Here is a 17,130-nt window from a genome sequence, read left to right as displayed (position 1 = left end):
ATCTTTGTTCTGATTATTTTTAACCTTGAGGAACAAAGGTTTCTTCTGCAGACCACATGGCTGCATTGCTTCAAAAGGTTGGATGGGATGGGAAAAGATGCTGCTGTTTCCAAGAACTTTCTCTCCCTCTCAGTTTCCACCAACCTTTCATTGTACTGCGTTGCCAAGACAGCACTGGGATTAAATAGAGCACCTTTCCCAGCTTTTTCTCTTTTCAAAATGTCTGTGGCAGTCCGCTGGAGGCTGGCTGCCTCCAAGCTGTAACTTCCAAGCTGTAGACATCCAAGCGCCGGTTCATATTGGTTTAGATTAGATATGCCATTATCAGAGCCTCGATAAGACTGCCGAAAGCGTCAGCTTGTACAGAACACGGCCACTTGATAAGTCTTTCCATTAAGGGTGAAATTCAGTGAAGTGCAGCTCTCAACCTATGTCATCTTATCACAAAGGTCCCAAAGGGAGTAAAGGCTCAGTATTGCTTATCCAGTGTCAAGACAGTTGTTTCCTCGTAGGAAGACACCTGTCACTGCCTTGGTTTGCTTGCCAATGATCACCTGAGGAACAGAGCTTGCAGAAGAGCTGGCCTTTGGCTTTGGGGTCTTGCCTTACAGCAGGACCAAAGCTGCTGGCTGCGACACTCATACTCCCCTCTCTTACCTCAAACATCTTCAGTACTGTGCTGTGACCTCTCTCTGGGCACATGGACCCCTGTTCATGCCCTCAGAGGGCAGGTATTCCCCTTGCAGGTTGGCCTGTGGTGGGATGAGGCTGTCCTCCAACCCACCACTCATGTTACGGACTGAAAACAGTGCCCGTTAGTTATGGGGCTAGTTTGTGCCAACGCAGGGAAAGAAGAAGTTGGGGAAGAAATGGAACCATTAGCAGTTAGTGTTCTTGAGTAAGGAAGATCTGGAAGAGCTCTCCAAAAGAGAGCCAGCAAACAGTTAACCAGTGCAGATGTTTTTCATCTCAAACCACCACACATCTGCAGTGCAGATGTCTCTACCTGATCCAGGGGCATGAAGAGCCCCTGAGTGGGGATAAGCAAAGCCTCAACGGACCACAGGGAGACGTGCATGTTGGGATGCAAAGAGCAGCATCCTCCGAGTGTCTACAGGTTGTCAGAAGATCTTCAGTCCTGGAGGGACACATGGCTGTCACTCTGGGCCTGTGCTCACCTCTCCAGTTGGCCTGAGCTCTCCTCAAACGTGATTTATGAAGCACAGCGGCTCACTTAATGACTGCTCACAGTGGGTTGCAGCTAATTAGTCAAGAAGAACTTCTCAGGCCTATACAGGCATGAGGAGAAGCCTGTGCATCTGCATGCATGCCCTGCTGTTTGCACATGAGTCCTGATGTGCATCTCACCACACACGTGCACTATATGAACGTCTCATGTCCCAAAATGGCTTTTTATAAATGTAATATCATTGTCAAAGCAATTGACTTGGTGTCCTACACCCATGACATCTGGCAGAGCCTCGCACTCTGGGATGATCATCACCCTGGTAGCTTGACAGCTCCAGAGCGAATGTGCAGATGCGCTGTGCCAAAGACCACTGTTCCTGTCTCTCTCTGAGCCAAATATGTAACCACAGTTTGCATTTAATTTAAGGAAAGTCCAAACAAAATCCCCAGAGACCTTCCCTAGCAGATGGTGCTCCTTGACTGGGGAAAACAATGACACAAGAGACCAGAGACCGAGTGCTGAGGTAGAACGCTGCTGCAAGGAGGGCAGAGAGATTTCAGGAGGTCTGAGAGCAACTGAGTTTTCATCAGGTTCAGAGCCAGGGAGCTGCTCCATGGGAAACGACCATGGTTTCAGCAAGGCCAGAACTGTGCACAAAGCCCAGGATTGCCACTGCACATGTCCTGCTTGGCGATGCTGCCATATTTGCTACAAATCATCTCCCTGAGCACAGGTATCCCTGTTTTGCACATAATGGAGCACAGAGACTGAGTGGCTTTCCAAAGTCACCTGGAGAAGCTGATAAAGCAAACATGCTGTAACTGCTCAGCCACCACAGCATCTTCCTTGTCGAGTCCCTAGTGGGTGGTCATAGACCCCATATTCTTTGGGACTGCAGATTTTGAGATAAAATTTGTCCCTGTGGTTTAATGTAGACTTTGACACACTAGCACCAGATTGCACAAGCTTTTCCAGGTTACAGCATCTCCAGCGTCCCACCAGGGGAGCCAGCATTGCACAATCCCATCCTCGTGCTCTTTTTCTCCTCTACCTTTATGAGCAGGTCTTGCACTTTGGCCTACACGACCCAAACTACAACACAGATGTCCATGACCTTGTGAAACACCTCACAGTAAGGAAAGAGAATTGCACCCGGCTATTGGGAAAGGGCCAGAGTGTTGGCAGCTTCTTGCCCTGCAAAATCACCAGAGGTAGAGGTGGAAAAGTGTGTGTGTGCACATTTGTAGGTGAGGAGTGGTGTTGTCAATGTGGAAATCCTACTTCATGTCAGCTGAGATACTGATGACCTATATCAGACTTAGAAAGAGGATAAAAGAGCCGCATTTGCTGTAACAAAGGGACAGCTTCCTTTCTGCCTAACAGCTCCCTGACATGAGGCTCGAACAAATCATTCTGGGCGTGTATTTGCCTATGCAGCTGCAGACTCTCTCTGCAAACTTCCATGACCACCTTCCTGCTATGGGTCCCCAAACCTCACCAAGTCATGGATCTGCCACTGAGAAAGGCAGAACTGAAATAATAGTTTGATTTCTGGCCAAAAATTCACAGTTTTTACCTGAAATCTCCCGTTTTCTCTGTGAAAACTCATGCTTCTGCACATGAGAAGGGAAGGGGACACACAACTTCTTCGTTCACCCCCAGTGACAGCCTTGGGTATTTTTCCTCAGACAACATAACACGCTTTCTACTGGGACTACTCTGTACAGGGTAGTAAATGACATTGAAAAACCTCGAACATCCTCGTCACCCGCTTACTGGACCTGCCTGGAGTTGCTTGGGTCACTCATCGATCTGAAAGCTTTTGTTTGTCTATGGTTTGCAGACACTGGTCAGCTCGTGGACAGAGACAAGACTGGGAGATACAGGGAGATTTTCATGCTGGTCAGGCTTATGTGATGCTTTTCTATTAAATTTGGAGCATTCTGGTCCTGGTTGCAAGTTGGGGTCTTTCCACGTGCTCCTTTCTGAATCTTTCCAGGGGATCCAGCGACTCTTCAGGGAGGAGGGACCAGGCTGGATGAATGCTGATAAAACCTCAGGATGGACCTCAGGGAGAAGATGGGGTGAATGTGAACAACCTCTTTTCTCCCTCAACGAGCCCTTGTGTTGGCTCAGGCCACCCACCTTGATAGCCTGACATCCCACTGCAGGACACTGCCCCTGCCTCCTCTTCCTCAGGTCCACAATGGGGCTCTTTGGAGAGGTGTTTCATGGCTGTTGCTTGAAATCCCAGTGGGATGGCTGAGTGTACGTGGCCCAAAACTGGGAGGAACCTGTGGAAGGGTGGGAAAGGCTGGTTGCAAGCAGGACAAGGCTGCCCAGAGGCTGGGGTTGTGCATCTGTTCCATGGATGTGAGGCATTGCCGCCATCTAGTGACACAGGATCATAGAATTATAGTTCGAGTTGGAAGGGACCTTCAAAGCTCATCCAGTGCCACCCCTGCCATGAGCAGGGACATCTTCACCAGCTCAGGTTGCTCAGAGCCCCGTCCAGCCTGGCCTGGGATGTCTCCAGGGATGGTTCAGCCACCACCTCTCTGGGGAACCTGGGCCAGGGTTTCACCCCCCTCAGCATCAAAAATTTCTTCCTCATGTCTGGCCTGAATCTCCCCTCCTTTAGTTTAAAACAATCACCCCTTGTCCTATCGCAACAGGCCCTGCTAAAATGTCTGTCTCCGTTTTTCTTACTGGCCCCTTTTAAGTATGGAAAGGCCACAATAAGGTCTCCCCGGAGCTTCTCTTCTCCAGGCTGAACGCCAGCTCTGGTGGCTCTGGCAAAGCCTCTGGTCCCCAGTGCTCCTGGACCTGGGGATGCTCTGTTTGGGTTATCAAAAGGGGACCCAAACCCAGTGCCTTGCTTGTTCTTGAGACGTACAGAGAGGCCCATTGGTGGAGAGGACAGAAATCTGCTCAGCAAACACAAAGCTGAGGGTGTTGCAGTGCTTTCCTTCAGGTGCCGCAACGCTCTGGGGTGAGACCTGAGATTTTGGGGGAACTTGTGGAGGAAAAAAAACTGGTTTCTCACTGCTGTATGTGCTCTTCTGCTTCCTTGGTCCTCAGCACACTTTGGGATGCTTTTGGTAGGTGGAGAGGCTGAGGAAATCATGTCTGGAGGGATGAAAGCTGTTGCAGTGGGAAAAAACCCAACAAAGTTGTAGAAGTCTGACAGCTGCCATATCTCGGGTTTGCAAATACAGCTGATTTCTGACAGGTGAGTCCAAAGAGCATGAACCGCTCAGAACAGACAAGGTCCAAAGTGGAAATGCAAATCCTGGCAGGAATACAGAGGCAAGACTGGGTTAATGAAAACCCGTTGTGTTTTCCAACTCTTGATCTGTTGCTGCAGCGGGTAAGCCCTGGTGGGCTGGTGTGCAGCAGCATGGGCATGCTGTTCCCCTCCTTTCTTTTAAAATTCAAAACAACACTAAAAAAATGGTGCTCTAAACATCAGTGTGTGGAAATGGCAAGGCTGGGTATGAGAAAATAAATGGCACTGTGTTCCTGATGCATGTCCCTAGTGTTTCCCCTGCGCTCTGCACTCACCTGTGGCTGCCACAGAAGCCGCCTGTGCCATCACAGCATTAACCAATGAACTCATTAGTGAGGGCTACCACTGCCGAGAGGCCCAGGCCATAGATAAACCTGTGGCAACACCCTTGCTGCTATTTCTGTCTGTGAACACAGAGCAGCAAGTGTCCTGGTATAACCCTTTTTCTTTTCTTGCAGAGTTCCTGCGTGCACCCCGGAGGGATGAGAGGCTGAAGGGATCATTGATCTCACCGTAAGCACTTGAACAATTAAAGGTATTTTTAGACGAATCAGTGCAGCTATCTCACACAGCTAATGCACACATTGGAAGTATTAGATGTACAGTGAGTAAATGCCCAGAGGCGTCAAGTCCCATGGTCCTGGGAGTAGGTAAGGTCCCATTGGGATGTGCCAGGTGTCCCTTGTGGAGATGCTCAGATGCACATTGGTGATAGTTTTTATTACCGGTGTAATAATTCAATGTCAGCTTGTGCAGCTTTTCCCAGGGATTTGATCCTTTCCTCATTCTGGCCTAAATTTGAGCTAGGTTCAAAGTGTGCTGTACCTCTGCAGGGGCAGAGATTGCTGCAAGGAAGGAAGATCCTGACTTTACCTGGGCATGTTGTCATGGGAGAGGTTGGAGTAGAGGAGATAAATCATGTATCCCACAGCTTTTAGTATTTATTTCTATTACTTCACTGTTTTCTTCAGAAACATTTCTTGAATGTTTTTTATGTCACCTACCACCGGATCGCAATGGGGAAAAAACCCTTCCAGAGATGATAGATGAGGAAGGGACTAATAACTAGCCCAGCTGGGTATTAAAGGGTCATTTACCTTCTAAAAACACTCAGTCCCATCTCACATGGGACTGAGAACATCATCTCTTTACACCACTTTGTCAAGGTGGGATTTGCTCTGCATGTTGGGGGTCATGATTCTACGACTCTAAGCTGAGGCGAGCGGACGATGTCCCCGAAACGGAGCTAAAGCTCCGTTTCGGGGACATCGTCCGCTCGCCTCAGCTCACCAGGTGACCCTGGAGAGTTTTGGTGACCCTAGGGATGGCCCTGCAAAAGTTTCATCATTGGTTTAACCATCAGCTGTCCCTGAAGAATGAGGTCCATCCCTGCTCCCTGTTTTTTCCAGCGCCTTGTGAAAGCACTTGGATGCCACTTTGGGATGGGGATGAATCCCCATTCTGGGGTCAGCACCCCTATGTGCTGTGAGGAGCTGGTGGCTGCAGGTACAAGGAGGACCCCAGGGATACAGCGGGTTTGGGTGGCTCATAGTTCAACTTTGGAACATGATGAGCAGAGATCTCCTTACAGTGGGAAGATGCAGGCTGGTTGGGTGATATAATTGATATAATTGTAGATAATTAGATCCCTAGAAGTTCCTAGAGGTGGTCAGAAAATAGAGACTATTAACACTGCTCTGACCTACTGGATAAGCTCAGATATGTTATTAAAAAGCTGCTGTTTGCTTCCTGCTCTGCTACCGCTGCTCTGTTCAACCTTGAGCAACACCATCAGGGGCAACTCTCGCGTCAGAGCCTGAAATTTAGCTTCTGTCTCCTGCTGAGGAGCTTGTAGTAACAAGCTGGAGTTTGTTGCTGGAGCTTGTAGTAACAAGCTAGATGTTGGGTGTAGAAGAGGTGTTTTTCATGTTGGTGCTGAGGGCAAGGTCTGGACCACTGTCCGTGGAGACTTTTCTCTTGGCTCTGGTTACTCTCCTGAGTAAGAGAGGCAACACATGCTGGGTTAGACTCTGATGCCTCGGCAGGCGATGTGTCCCCTACTGCAGACATGGGCTTCCTTGCTCATGGCTGGCTTTTATCAGCCATCCTTTGTACCTCTGCCCCTTGCCCTCCTGGGCTGAAGTCCCTGCACATGAAGTCCCTGCACAGGCTCCAGGGGCGCACGCTGTGCTGCACCCCAGCTCTGTGCAGCCACCAGTTCTGAGCTGACCTCGCCATTCAAAAAACGCTATTTATTAAACTAAAAAGTAAGGAAAGTGATGCATATTGCTTCCCTACAAAGATGAGCTGAGGCTTTTTGCACAGCCCTGCACACGTCCCCTCTCTCTCCCGTGCCTCAGTTTCCCCATCAGTGGGGTGGAGCTGTTATGACATCCCAGTCTCACAGGCTGCAGTGGCTTTGCACAGCTGATTTACAGATTGATTTTGTTTGAAAGGGACTTTTGGAGATATCTAAACCTAAACCCTGCTTTAAGCAGGTTCAACCTCAACTTTAAATCCAATTTCATACTTAAACCAGGTGGCTCAGTCTTTTCCCAGTTGAGTTTGCAGTTTCTCTGGTGTTATACTGGAGACAACAAGCTTTCTATGCCCCATGCTTGATCATCCTCGTGGAAGAAACTATCATCTCCTAATATCTAACCAGATTTCTCCCCAGCCCATGCCTGCTGCCCCTTGCCCCAGTGCTTAGCACCACCAGCAGCATCTCAGCTCCCTCTTCCCCACGTTCCCAATTCCCAAGCTGGGCGGCCGGTTGCGCCGCAGCGAGCGGAACATCAGCGGCGTGCAACGGGGAGAAGTTTTCCATGAGCACAAGCGCAAAGGGCGGCCGGGTTGCAAGCGGCGGTGGCGAGTTGCTCAGCTGCTTTGTTGCCTCTGCGTGGGGTCAGGCTTCCTGTGGCCATTCAGAGGGGCTGCACAATCAAGCCCAGTGCCCGAGGTGAGAATGGCTGTGTGGGTTCACGGGATCGGGACAAGTGGGGGGCCTCTCCCAGCAATACTGGTGGCTGCTTGGTGGGATTTGCATGAATCCGGGGTAATTAGCTCAGCGTTTCCCACACTGAGTTAAATCCTGTCCTTAGTTTAACCCCTTTGGACCGAATCAGCCTGATCTAAACACATACTTATCTCCTTTTATTTATTTATTAATTCTATTTTTAACACTCCAGCTTTTGCAAGCAGCCTGTAGGGGACATGACGTGCTTCTGCAGCGACTCCTGCGCCGGCAGGGCTTTAGCTCAGGCCGGGAAGTGTCTCCGGGGCAGGGTGGGAAGGACGTGGGGAAAGCGGGACCAGGAGTCTCCAGCCACCTTGGGAAGAATCCCGGGCAGTGTTTCCACCCCCTGCAAAATTCTGTGCACCCTTCCCAAGCCCCGGCTGCTCCTACTCCCCACGGCGTTGTTTTGGGAGGGAGTGGTTTCCTCCCTGAGGAGCTCTGCCCATCCACATGGGAAGTCTTGGGGGGAGTCAGCCTGGGATGTGGGGATGTCCCCAGTGAGGGGATGCTTGGGGGTCCCAGCAGTGACCGTGGTGCCTCCCCAGCGCCCATGGAGTACATCAGCACACGGGGAGGTGTGGGGGCTGTTGACTTCGAGGGAGCCCTCTTCTCCGGCTACGCGCCCGATGGGGGCCTCTTCATGCCCCAGTCCATCCCCACGCTGGACCGGGACACACTGCAGAGATGGAGCCGCCTCTCCTACCGGGAGCTGGTGAAGGAGCTCTGCTCCCTCTTCATCACGGCCGAGCTGGTCCCGCGGGACACGCTCAACGGTGAGCCACAGCCACGTGGGGAGCTGCTTGTGGCAATGTGTGCGAGGATTTTGGGGTGTTCAGATGCACCTGTCTGCCTTCACCCCTTCACAGCCCCCAGAGAATGGAGTGCTGCACCATCGCGTGCTCCTTTCTCTATCCTCTTCTCTCTCATCTTGCTGGGGCTTGTTACCTTCTGGAAAAGGCATCCCCTGTGCAATAGGGATGGCTGATGCTGTGGTCCCGCTCACTGCTGGGGGACTCTGCTGCTCTGATGGGCTCCAGACCTGTCCTGACGCCACAGCTCTCTGCTGCTCCACACTCTCATTGAGATGAAATTTTTAATGCTTTTAATGTTTAACAGCTATCACTTCCACCAGAGGGCAGCTGCAACCTCTGTCTAAACAGCACACTATCATAACATTCCAGTTTCCTGTATTTTAAGTTGTAACACAGGCTGCTCTGATTGTGTCAGGTGTCCCCTGGGGTCTCTTGCCATAGAGCTGTTGAAGATAATAAATCTGAGATGTTTTACTCCTAATAACTAAGAATAACTTGCTGGATATCTGTCAACTCTCCAGCAACTGAGTCTTTGGTTGTGCAGAAATATTCCCAAGAGCATGAAGATACAGCAATCATAGAATAGTTTGGGTTGGAAGGGACCTTCAAAGATCATCTAGTCCAACCCCCTGCCATGAGCAGGGACATGTTCAGCTAGAATAGGTTGCTCAGAAAAAGAATACTCCTCTACCTAACAGCCTCTTTAATCATTTTCCCTCTAGACCTGATCGACAGGGCCTTCAGCAGGTTCAGGCACAAGGACGTTGTCCATCTGTCCAGGTTGAAGGACGGGCTGAATGTGTTGGAGCTCTGGCATGGGGTTACATACGCATTTAAGGATCTGTCCTTGTCCTGTACGGGACAGTTTTTACAGTACTTCTTGGAGAAAAAGCAGAAGCATGTCACTATTCTGGTGGGTGAGTATGCCTCTTTGTAGGGGGTAGAATTTCTGAGCAGGTCTTTACCTTGAGAGACGTTATTCCACTGCCCTCCCTATGCCACAGGATGGTATTGCCTCGTGGGTATTGGGTGAGTGGTCTCTGGGTGAAGCCAGGGTGGCAGATCTAGCCAAAAACATCTCACGGAGCATCTCTGCAGTGATACGGGTTTGACTGAAGAATCAGTTTTTGCTTTTCTTGGCTCCTCCTCACTTTGAAACAGGGACTTCAGGGGACACGGGGAGCTCGGCCATCGAGAGTGTGAGAGGGCAAAAGAACATGGACATCTTTGTTCTGCTGCCCAAGGGCCTCTGTACTCAGATACAGGAACTTCAGATGACCACTGTCGTTGAAGACAACGTCCACGTCTTTGCTGGTTGGTATTGCTGTTGCACTGTCTACTTTATGGCCATGCTGTGACAAAACTGTGCCCCTAAAAGTCTCAGGGGGCTGCTGCTTTAGCAGCTGCAGCCAGCTGGGCCATTGCTATCACGACCACTGTGCCCAGATATCTGGCTAACAGGAACCTATATCAGATCACAGTATCACAGTATCACAGTATGTTTGGGATTGGAAGGGACCTCAAAAGATCATCTAGTCCAATCCCCCTGCTGGAGCAGGAACGCCTAGGTGAGGTGGCACAGGAATGTGTCCAGGCGGGCTTTGATGTCCCCGCTTGGATGAAAAGTGGTTCAAGGCTTATTGTTCTCCTGACCACAGATCAGAGCTGTCTCCATGCAGGTCCTTGATGTTTAGTTGCACTGAATTCAACACCATTTCTTGACACTAAAAGGATGGAGAGTCACCCCTTCCCTCTGTCACCTCACCTTCACGGGTGGTCCATCCCCTCCCATCTCACCAACCTCATGGTGGGGATCACCATGGGGTGCTTGAGCTGTCCCATGGACTCCCCTGCTCAAACAGGTCTCACCTTGGCCTATCCTGGCAAATATATATTCTTGGCATAACCAAGATCCCAGAGTGCAACGTTTGTAGTAACCACCCGGCATCCACATGGTGCTACTCAACCCCTGGCTCCTACAGATCAGGACACCCCAGAAAACCCCATGGCTTGAAACTGGCCCTATTTCTGAGCAGAAATACTTTATGCCTGATGCGCTGATGTTGGCAGATCTAATCTTTCCTTTCTCCTTTCGCCAGCTCATGGGAACAGTGATGAAATCGATGAGCCGATCAAGGAACTGTTTGCTGATGTCGATTTTGCCAGAAAATACAATCTGATGAGCCTGAATTCAGTCAATTGGTCTAGGATTATGGTCCAGATCGCTCACCACTTCTACGCTTACTTTCAGTGTGCCCCGTCCCTCGATACTACCCCGCTGCCAGTGGTGGAAATTGTTGTGCCAACAGGAGGAGGAGGAAATATCACAGGTGAAGGGAAAAAAGACAGGTTAGATAGGGAAGAGAGTGCTGTGACCTATGGACTGAAAGCACTTTGCAGATGCTGGGTATTGTTATTTATCAAAACACCCACTGTCTGGTAGGATTTCTTCAGAACCACTTCTATTTTATTACTCATGCATGGTTATTACTAATTTAGGTGTCACTGATGCAAGGTGCAGAAAATCCCAAACCACCTTCTGATGATGACTGTAGCTATCTTGGGGATGGTCACTTTAGAAGAGGACAGAATGTGTTTGATCCAGGAAAGAGGGAAAATACTGTGGCTCTTATTTCCCAAGTGAGACATTAACAGAGGTGTGGAGTCCTTCCTGGTCCTACTCTGTTTTGCGTGGTAGTGCGCAGCCAAGAGAACCACTTTTAATTGCATAGTCTGGCCTTCTAAATGTGAGTCCTTGATTGCCTCCATCCCAAAACAGGCGTAAAACTGTCTCATGAAAGCAATAAAGGATTCCATGCACCCAACTGCATGCACTGTATTTCCAGGCTGCCCATCTGAGGCAGCATTAATAAGCTGCAAGAGCCCAAAAGCTTCACCTCCTGTGCTTGAACGGCAGCTGCCTGACCACTTGGTCCCCTGCCCACCCATCTTCAAATGTGGAGGTGCCCAAGCGTCAGCATTTGATGGCAGGTGGAGCATTGCATCCCTAGTGCTCTACCAAAACGTTAAAGACAGATATCTCAGCATCTGCTGGGGACTGCAATTTGTGTCTGCTTCTGAGCTATATGCTCAATCAGCTTGTACAGTGACTTCTCTACTAAATCTCCTTTGAATGTTTCTTCATCAAGCACACGCGTATTTTTTCACATTTTTTCTAGCTGGCTGTATTGCCCAGAAAATGGGTCTCCCAGTTCGGCTTGTTGCCGTTGTTAACAGCAATGACATAATTCACAGAACTGTTCAACATGGAGATCTGTCAGTGTCAGAGAGTGTGAAGGCTACGTTAGCATCAGCCATGGACATTCAGGTATGTAATGAATTGATCAAAATGCAAGAATACCAAATATTATATATTTTTTGTAACTTTTTTTCCTCGTACTTTGTTTTACCTGGTTTGTGAGAGCATAATTCTGCCACTGGCAATGCCTTTCAGCGATGCATTAAAAGGTGTGACTCATGTTCAGCATTTATGCTGCAGACTGCTGAGCTGAGGTAGATCAAACACCTTCTTCCTCACTTTTCAGGGCTTGACTTAGTAATTTTCGTTGTTAAATGCTGGGTTTCTGGGGTTTCATTATGTGCAGAGTTAGCAAGAGAGGGATGTTTTTTCTGAAAATGTGAGACTTAGAAAATTATAAAGCCCATCACATCTCAAGGGGCTTTTTTGGTGGTTCTGAAAGTCTCCACCAGGAGCAGAAGAAGAAACCAGGAAGAAGGAAGGGAAGCCCAGAAGAAGTGCCTCATCTATGGCCATCTGCAGTTTGCTCAGAGCAAAACAAGTCTCAGCAGGCAGGCAGAGGCCTCAGAAATGAAAAGTCATGAAGGTGCAGAAACCAAACACCTGGAAGCAAATACCTCCCATTTCATACCTACCCTGTGATCCACAGGAATTGAATCTACTTACAAACAAATGACCAAAATGTGAAACACTTGGGGTTGTATCACTGTGGCCTTAAGATACCTGGATTTCCCAAAAGCTGTTCAAACACAGTGGGAGGATCTGGGAGCCTGGAGGAACTGCCATACTTTGCAGAAGTCCTTATGCCCCTGTCACCAGGCTGTTGTGGTCTGCAGCTTGACTTTCCTCCTGTGATGTGAATTCATGGGGCTCCTCAGAGCTCAAAGAGTAGTTGGGCTCCTGTGTCCCTTCAGTAGCGCTGGTCTGCTGAGACACGTAAGCTTGTGCCAGACTTTGTGGTCATGAGGGAACGCAGCCGGGTGAGGTGATGTCCAAAGATTCCCAAGGAGCTGGATGGGTGTATCCTTCTCCATGGCTGTGTGGGACATCATCATTCAGCTCACATCTATAGCATCCATGCAAATATTTCCACAGCTCAACAGATCATTCATGCTGGAGGCGACTTCAGGAGGTCTCCAGTTGGGAGCTGCTCAAAGCAAGGTCAGCCCAGATTCCTCAGGGCTAGTCCTGTCAGGTGTTGGAAATCTTCAAGAATGGAGAGTGCACAACCTCTTCAGGTTGCCTCTACTGCAGTCAAGCCAAACCAGAGAAAAATTTCCAGTTAGACACTAACTGAGAAGTTGAAGATGAAGCAGAAAGTCTAGTGTGAATGAGCCTTGCAATTCCAGGAGCAATTCCAGGAGCATCACAGCAGACACTGTGTCCTTGTGGTACCTGAAACCAACCAGGAGCTGTTCTCTGGCCCTGAGGTCAGGAAGCATCATGTAACTTAGGTCCACGTGGCAAAACTTTCCTTGGGAACAGTCTCCAGCATGATCTGCCCTCTGAGTTGGGCCACAGTGTTCTTCTGGACAACTCTAGTGGCACTGGGCAAAATCAACAGCAAGGCCAGTGCTCACATCAGTGTCCTGGCCCAGTTCATCTTACTGGTGTCAGTGTAGTAATCTGTAGTGGAAATGGTAAGGCTGGTACAAATGGATGGTGAAGGGGAAGATCTGGATGTGGAAAGGAAGGACAGGAGAAGGGGTGTCAGGAGGATGGTACTGGAGGCACCTCTGGTAGCAGGTCACCGAAGTCCAGACTTGATGACATGTAGCTTCTCAGGACAGCCAGGCCGGGAAGCAGAGGACAACCTAAATTGGTGAACAACCTAAAGCAAAGGGCAAGCTGTGCCCAGACTAGACTGAAGATTACAGGCTGGAGGCCCTTGGAAATGATGGTGGGAAGATGAAGAACAGGACTGGGGTCATAAGCCACCTAAATAAGGACACAAAAATCTGAGTAACTCCTGATGACTCTCTGAGGTGCGACAAGATGGAGAGATAAAAGGTCATGGATACTGTCAGCTGCTAAAAGATACAAAGAGCTTATCCAAAACCAGCACTGGAACCCAGGAGATGTGATGAGGACTCAGCAGTTGGTGCCACTTCTCCTGTCTGTCCCTACAAAGTGTCCTGGCCAAACCACCTGGATAAACGTTTCTTGGCACTTGTGAGCGCGCAGGAATGAGGCAGCGAGCACTGAAATCGGTTTGGGACCCTCCTGCATGGTCTTGCACGGAGTTGCAGTGTTGCAACACTGATTGCTACATGGCCATACAGGCCAGTCAGGCCCTATATGTACATTATATGTTCATAAAGCTTATCGGTCAGCCCCGCAGGGAGCTGGGTGTCTCATTAAGTCACGCGGAAGCTGGGTGACTCACAGCAGCATCTGCAACACTGAGTAAACAGCTGGATATTTCTGGTTCTCAAATACATAGTGTGTTATTAGCCCGGGTTCCTCAGGGTGATTGTACAGATGTGGTCATGCCATTGATTCATCAGTTGTCCTTTCATTAAGTTTTTTTTTAATCTGATGGTCACTGCCAGACTGCTCTGACAGGTCAGAGGTCTGAAGGATGCTGGGTTCCCAAAGGCTTGTCTTGCACGCCTTGTCTTGTAGGTGTGCAAGGAGAAGACACAAAGCCCACCTCAGACTCCAAAAAAAAAAAAAAGGTGGCAATAGGACCTCAACCCTAATTAGACATCAGAGCATCCCCACAGGTGCTATTCCTCCGAGATATACACTTGAATTTCTGCTACTTACCTGTTGCATTGTTATCCCAGGAGCCTTACAATATGGAGAGGATCTTCTGGCTGCTCTCAGGCTCCGACAGCCACCTGACGAAAATGTTGATGGAGCAATTCAGCGCGTCGAAAAGCCTGAAACTACCAGAGGATTTGCACAGGAAGGTCAGTTCCTCATGCATGTGGCACCATGTGTGTGTGGGGGGTGTGCGTGTGCAAGGAGATTTACCACCACCAGTTGTTTTCAACTCATATTCAGAATAAAATATCATAGTGGAGACTTTCCAACCAAAAATTTTAGCATGAGGCCAGAGAAGCTATATATCAACATGTGTGCATAGAGATCTTAAAAGACCATTTTAAATTATGTTTTTTGAAAGAAAACTCTTTCTTCTTTGCAAAAATATTTTTAAAAATGCCTACGATTATTTGAGTAGGATATGAAACCTCTCCTTCCTTGACCACTCCAGCTCTGGCATTGGCCATGCACCAGGGCATCACTTTGTGTGTGCTGGCTTGAACCTGATGGGGCACTTGGGAGTGGGTCTGCTGGGTTTGGTGCTGCAATTCAGCCTCTGTGTTGTGATAAATGGGAGCACAAACACAAAGCAGAGAGAAATACAAGAGGAAACTGAACATTTGAATTGTGAGGCTCTTTGGGCCAGATGCAAAGTCCTGCCTCTTCCCACTCAAGGTGTGCTGTCCCCTGCTGTGCATCCTTTGCCTGTCATGCACTCCTGCTTGCACAGGGGCAAAATAAGTACTTAAAAATACATTATTCCAAGAAAGAAGAGCTATTACACTGAGGTGCGTTTTACAAACCCTCAGAAACTCCCTTGGAGCATGCAAATAGCAGTGTGGAGCTGAGCAGCTGAGTTTTGGCTCCTCTCCACCCACGCTCCCAGCACCTGGGGATGGAAACCCCTCACTCCTGCCCTCACCCCGTGGTGGTTTCCGTCAGTGCCTCATCCCCTGACTGCATCACTAACCCCTTCTCCTTCAGTCTCTGGCAAGTCTCATGCCCCAGCCTCCCTATTTCAAACTGCTTTGCTGAGTGCCCCTGCTGGGAACGCCTGGGGTGGTGATGTCCTGAGCAAAGCTCCCCTTTTCCCCCGGGGCTGCAGCTCTCCAAGACCCTGCAGTCGTGCTCGGCTTCCGACGAGGACATCGTGCGAGCCATGCAACGCTGCTGGGAGGACAACCGCTACCTGCTGTGTCCCCACTCCGCCGTGGCTGCTCACTACCACTACTCACAGCTGGACAGGTAAGGACAGACATGGTCCAGGAGCACTGGGGAGCGGCGCATCACTTCTCCTCTTGCTCCTGCCACATCTCCAGGTTGGGTTTTACTTCCATCAAAAGTTTTCTTGCTTTTCTTTTCCTTTCCAGCACGCCCCGGTGTTGCTTAGCTCCAGCCTCTGCAGCCAAATTTCAGGACGCCGTGCTCCGAGCCGGGCTGGCTCCCCAGCTCCCCCCCGAAATCGCCACCTTAACGTCTATGGAGACCAGGTCCATCCCCTTGGAGCAGGGGCAGGACTGGGCACAGGCGCTTCGGGAGCGGATTAAAGCCATGGCACAGCGGTGGGAGACACAGGGGGGTCAGTCAGCCCCCCCAGGACAAGGGGAGATCACCAGACAGGGAGTCACCCAGACCTGAGCTACCAGGGCACGGCTGGTCAGTGCCTCCCAGGGCTCATTTTCCATTCCCAGGAGAGCCCCGTGTTACACTGGAGAGGAGCCTACAGTCTCCATGCAATGAATTATTAGCAGCAACACACTTCGCCATTGAATTATGTAGAATATTTCATAATGTTTCCAGTGAAGAGCTCTGCAATTGTATCCTCTTTTTCCTACATATTCATAAAAACTGATTGAAACTCTGAATAAAGCCGCCTGTTTCATCATTACATGCTGTTATGGAAAGTTCTCCTAGCATTACCCAGTTACCACCTTCCTGAGCATTTTCCAGTGATTCTGGCTCCGTGCTGGGATGTTCAGCAGCTCCTAACATGCTAAACAGGAAAATTATGCAGGGCTGGAGTGGATTTGCTTTCCCCATCCCTATAAATTCAGCAGTGCCAGGGGTCATTCCTGGGCATCGAAACTTGTCCAGCGATAGTGTTAGAAAGCAGTAGTTTTCCATGGATGTGTTTATTTTAAGGAGTTATTTTCCAGTGCCATATTTCACAGCTTTTGGTCCTCGTCCTGCTGCAGACTCTTCCACTGAAACAAATAGGAAATGGGAAATTCCCCTTCAGCCCGAAACTTCAGGTCTTTCAATACTACGTTCTCACCATACACATATAAATATATAAATACCTCATGTGGGAGCTGCCTCCACAAGTCATGCATCTGGCAGGGATCTCTTGTGCCTAAAAAGAGGGGGAAAAAAATAGGAATAATTACACCAGGGGGGAAAAATCCCCCTTTGCCATTAAAAAAAAAAAATTCCCCCTTTGACATCAAAAGAAGTCCCGTAATGGGAGGATTAATTTGAATGTTTAGTGGCATTTAGCGGGGTAAAGTAAATTCTGTGAAGTGCATGGGCATGGGATGTTGCAGAATGTGCGGGAAGAGTGGGAAGCTTTGCCTGGGTTGCGAGCCGCCTTGCTGGCACCTGGGCAGCCTTTTCCTTGGTTCCCCCTCACGCCGCCTCCTTCCATCCCACCGAAACTCTGCAGGAGAAAAGAGACCCATATCTCCACCGAGACAGGGGCTGAGGCTGCCCCATCCCGATTCACAGGGGTAAGGGAAGCAGCTTAGTTGAATATAAATCAAAAAACCCACGGTGCTTGGATGCTGAATATTTTTAATG

The 17,130-nt window shown here is 49.4% G+C and overlaps 2 protein-coding genes across 4 annotated transcripts in view; one reads left to right on the top strand and one right to left on the bottom strand.

Moving 5' to 3' along the window:
• REEP1 (receptor accessory protein 1) overlaps positions 1-17,130 on the bottom strand; it is a 499,521-nt gene that overhangs the window by 305,658 nt on the left and 176,733 nt on the right. The gene's annotated exons all lie outside the window — the stretch shown is intronic.
• Positions 7,143-16,203, top strand: THNSL2 (threonine synthase like 2). Of its 3 annotated transcripts, XM_065836989.2 has the most exons (9): positions 7,143-7,437; positions 8,040-8,267; positions 9,029-9,223; positions 9,468-9,620; positions 10,406-10,636; positions 11,486-11,634; positions 14,355-14,480; positions 15,440-15,579; positions 15,705-16,203. In XM_065836989.2, exons 2-9 carry the CDS (start codon positions 8,045-8,047, stop codon positions 15,970-15,972), a joined length of 1,485 nt encoding a protein of 494 aa, XP_065693061.1. In that variant the 5' UTR covers positions 7,143-7,437; positions 8,040-8,044; the 3' UTR covers positions 15,973-16,203. The 3 variants fall into 3 exon arrangements, with proteins under 3 accessions (XP_065693061.1, XP_065693062.1, XP_065693060.1); XM_065836990.2 differs by lacking the exon at positions 8,040-8,267 and having other exon boundaries at positions 7,318-7,437; XM_065836988.2 differs by lacking the exon at positions 7,143-7,437 and having other exon boundaries at positions 7,746-8,267.

Source organism: Patagioenas fasciata, chromosome 4, assembly GCF_037038585.1.
Source record: "Patagioenas fasciata isolate bPatFas1 chromosome 4, bPatFas1.hap1, whole genome shotgun sequence".
Lineage (NCBI taxonomy): Eukaryota > Metazoa > Chordata > Aves > Columbiformes > Columbidae > Patagioenas > Patagioenas fasciata.
The sequence above is the reverse complement of the archived record's forward strand: the minus strand, read 5'-3'. Positions and strand labels throughout refer to the sequence as shown.

Coding starts and splice junctions, on each gene's coding strand:
- THNSL2 (XM_065836988.2), top strand. CDS start 8,000: ATGCTTGGGGGTCCCAGCAGTGACCGTGGTGCCTCCCCAGCGCCCATG. Junction 8,268..9,028: donor CCCGCGGGACACGCTCAACG/GTGAGCCACAGC, acceptor TTTTCCCTCTAG/ACCTGATCGACAGGGCCTTC. Junction 11,635..14,354: donor CATCAGCCATGGACATTCAG/GTATGTAATGAA, acceptor TTGTTATCCCAG/GAGCCTTACAATATGGAGAG.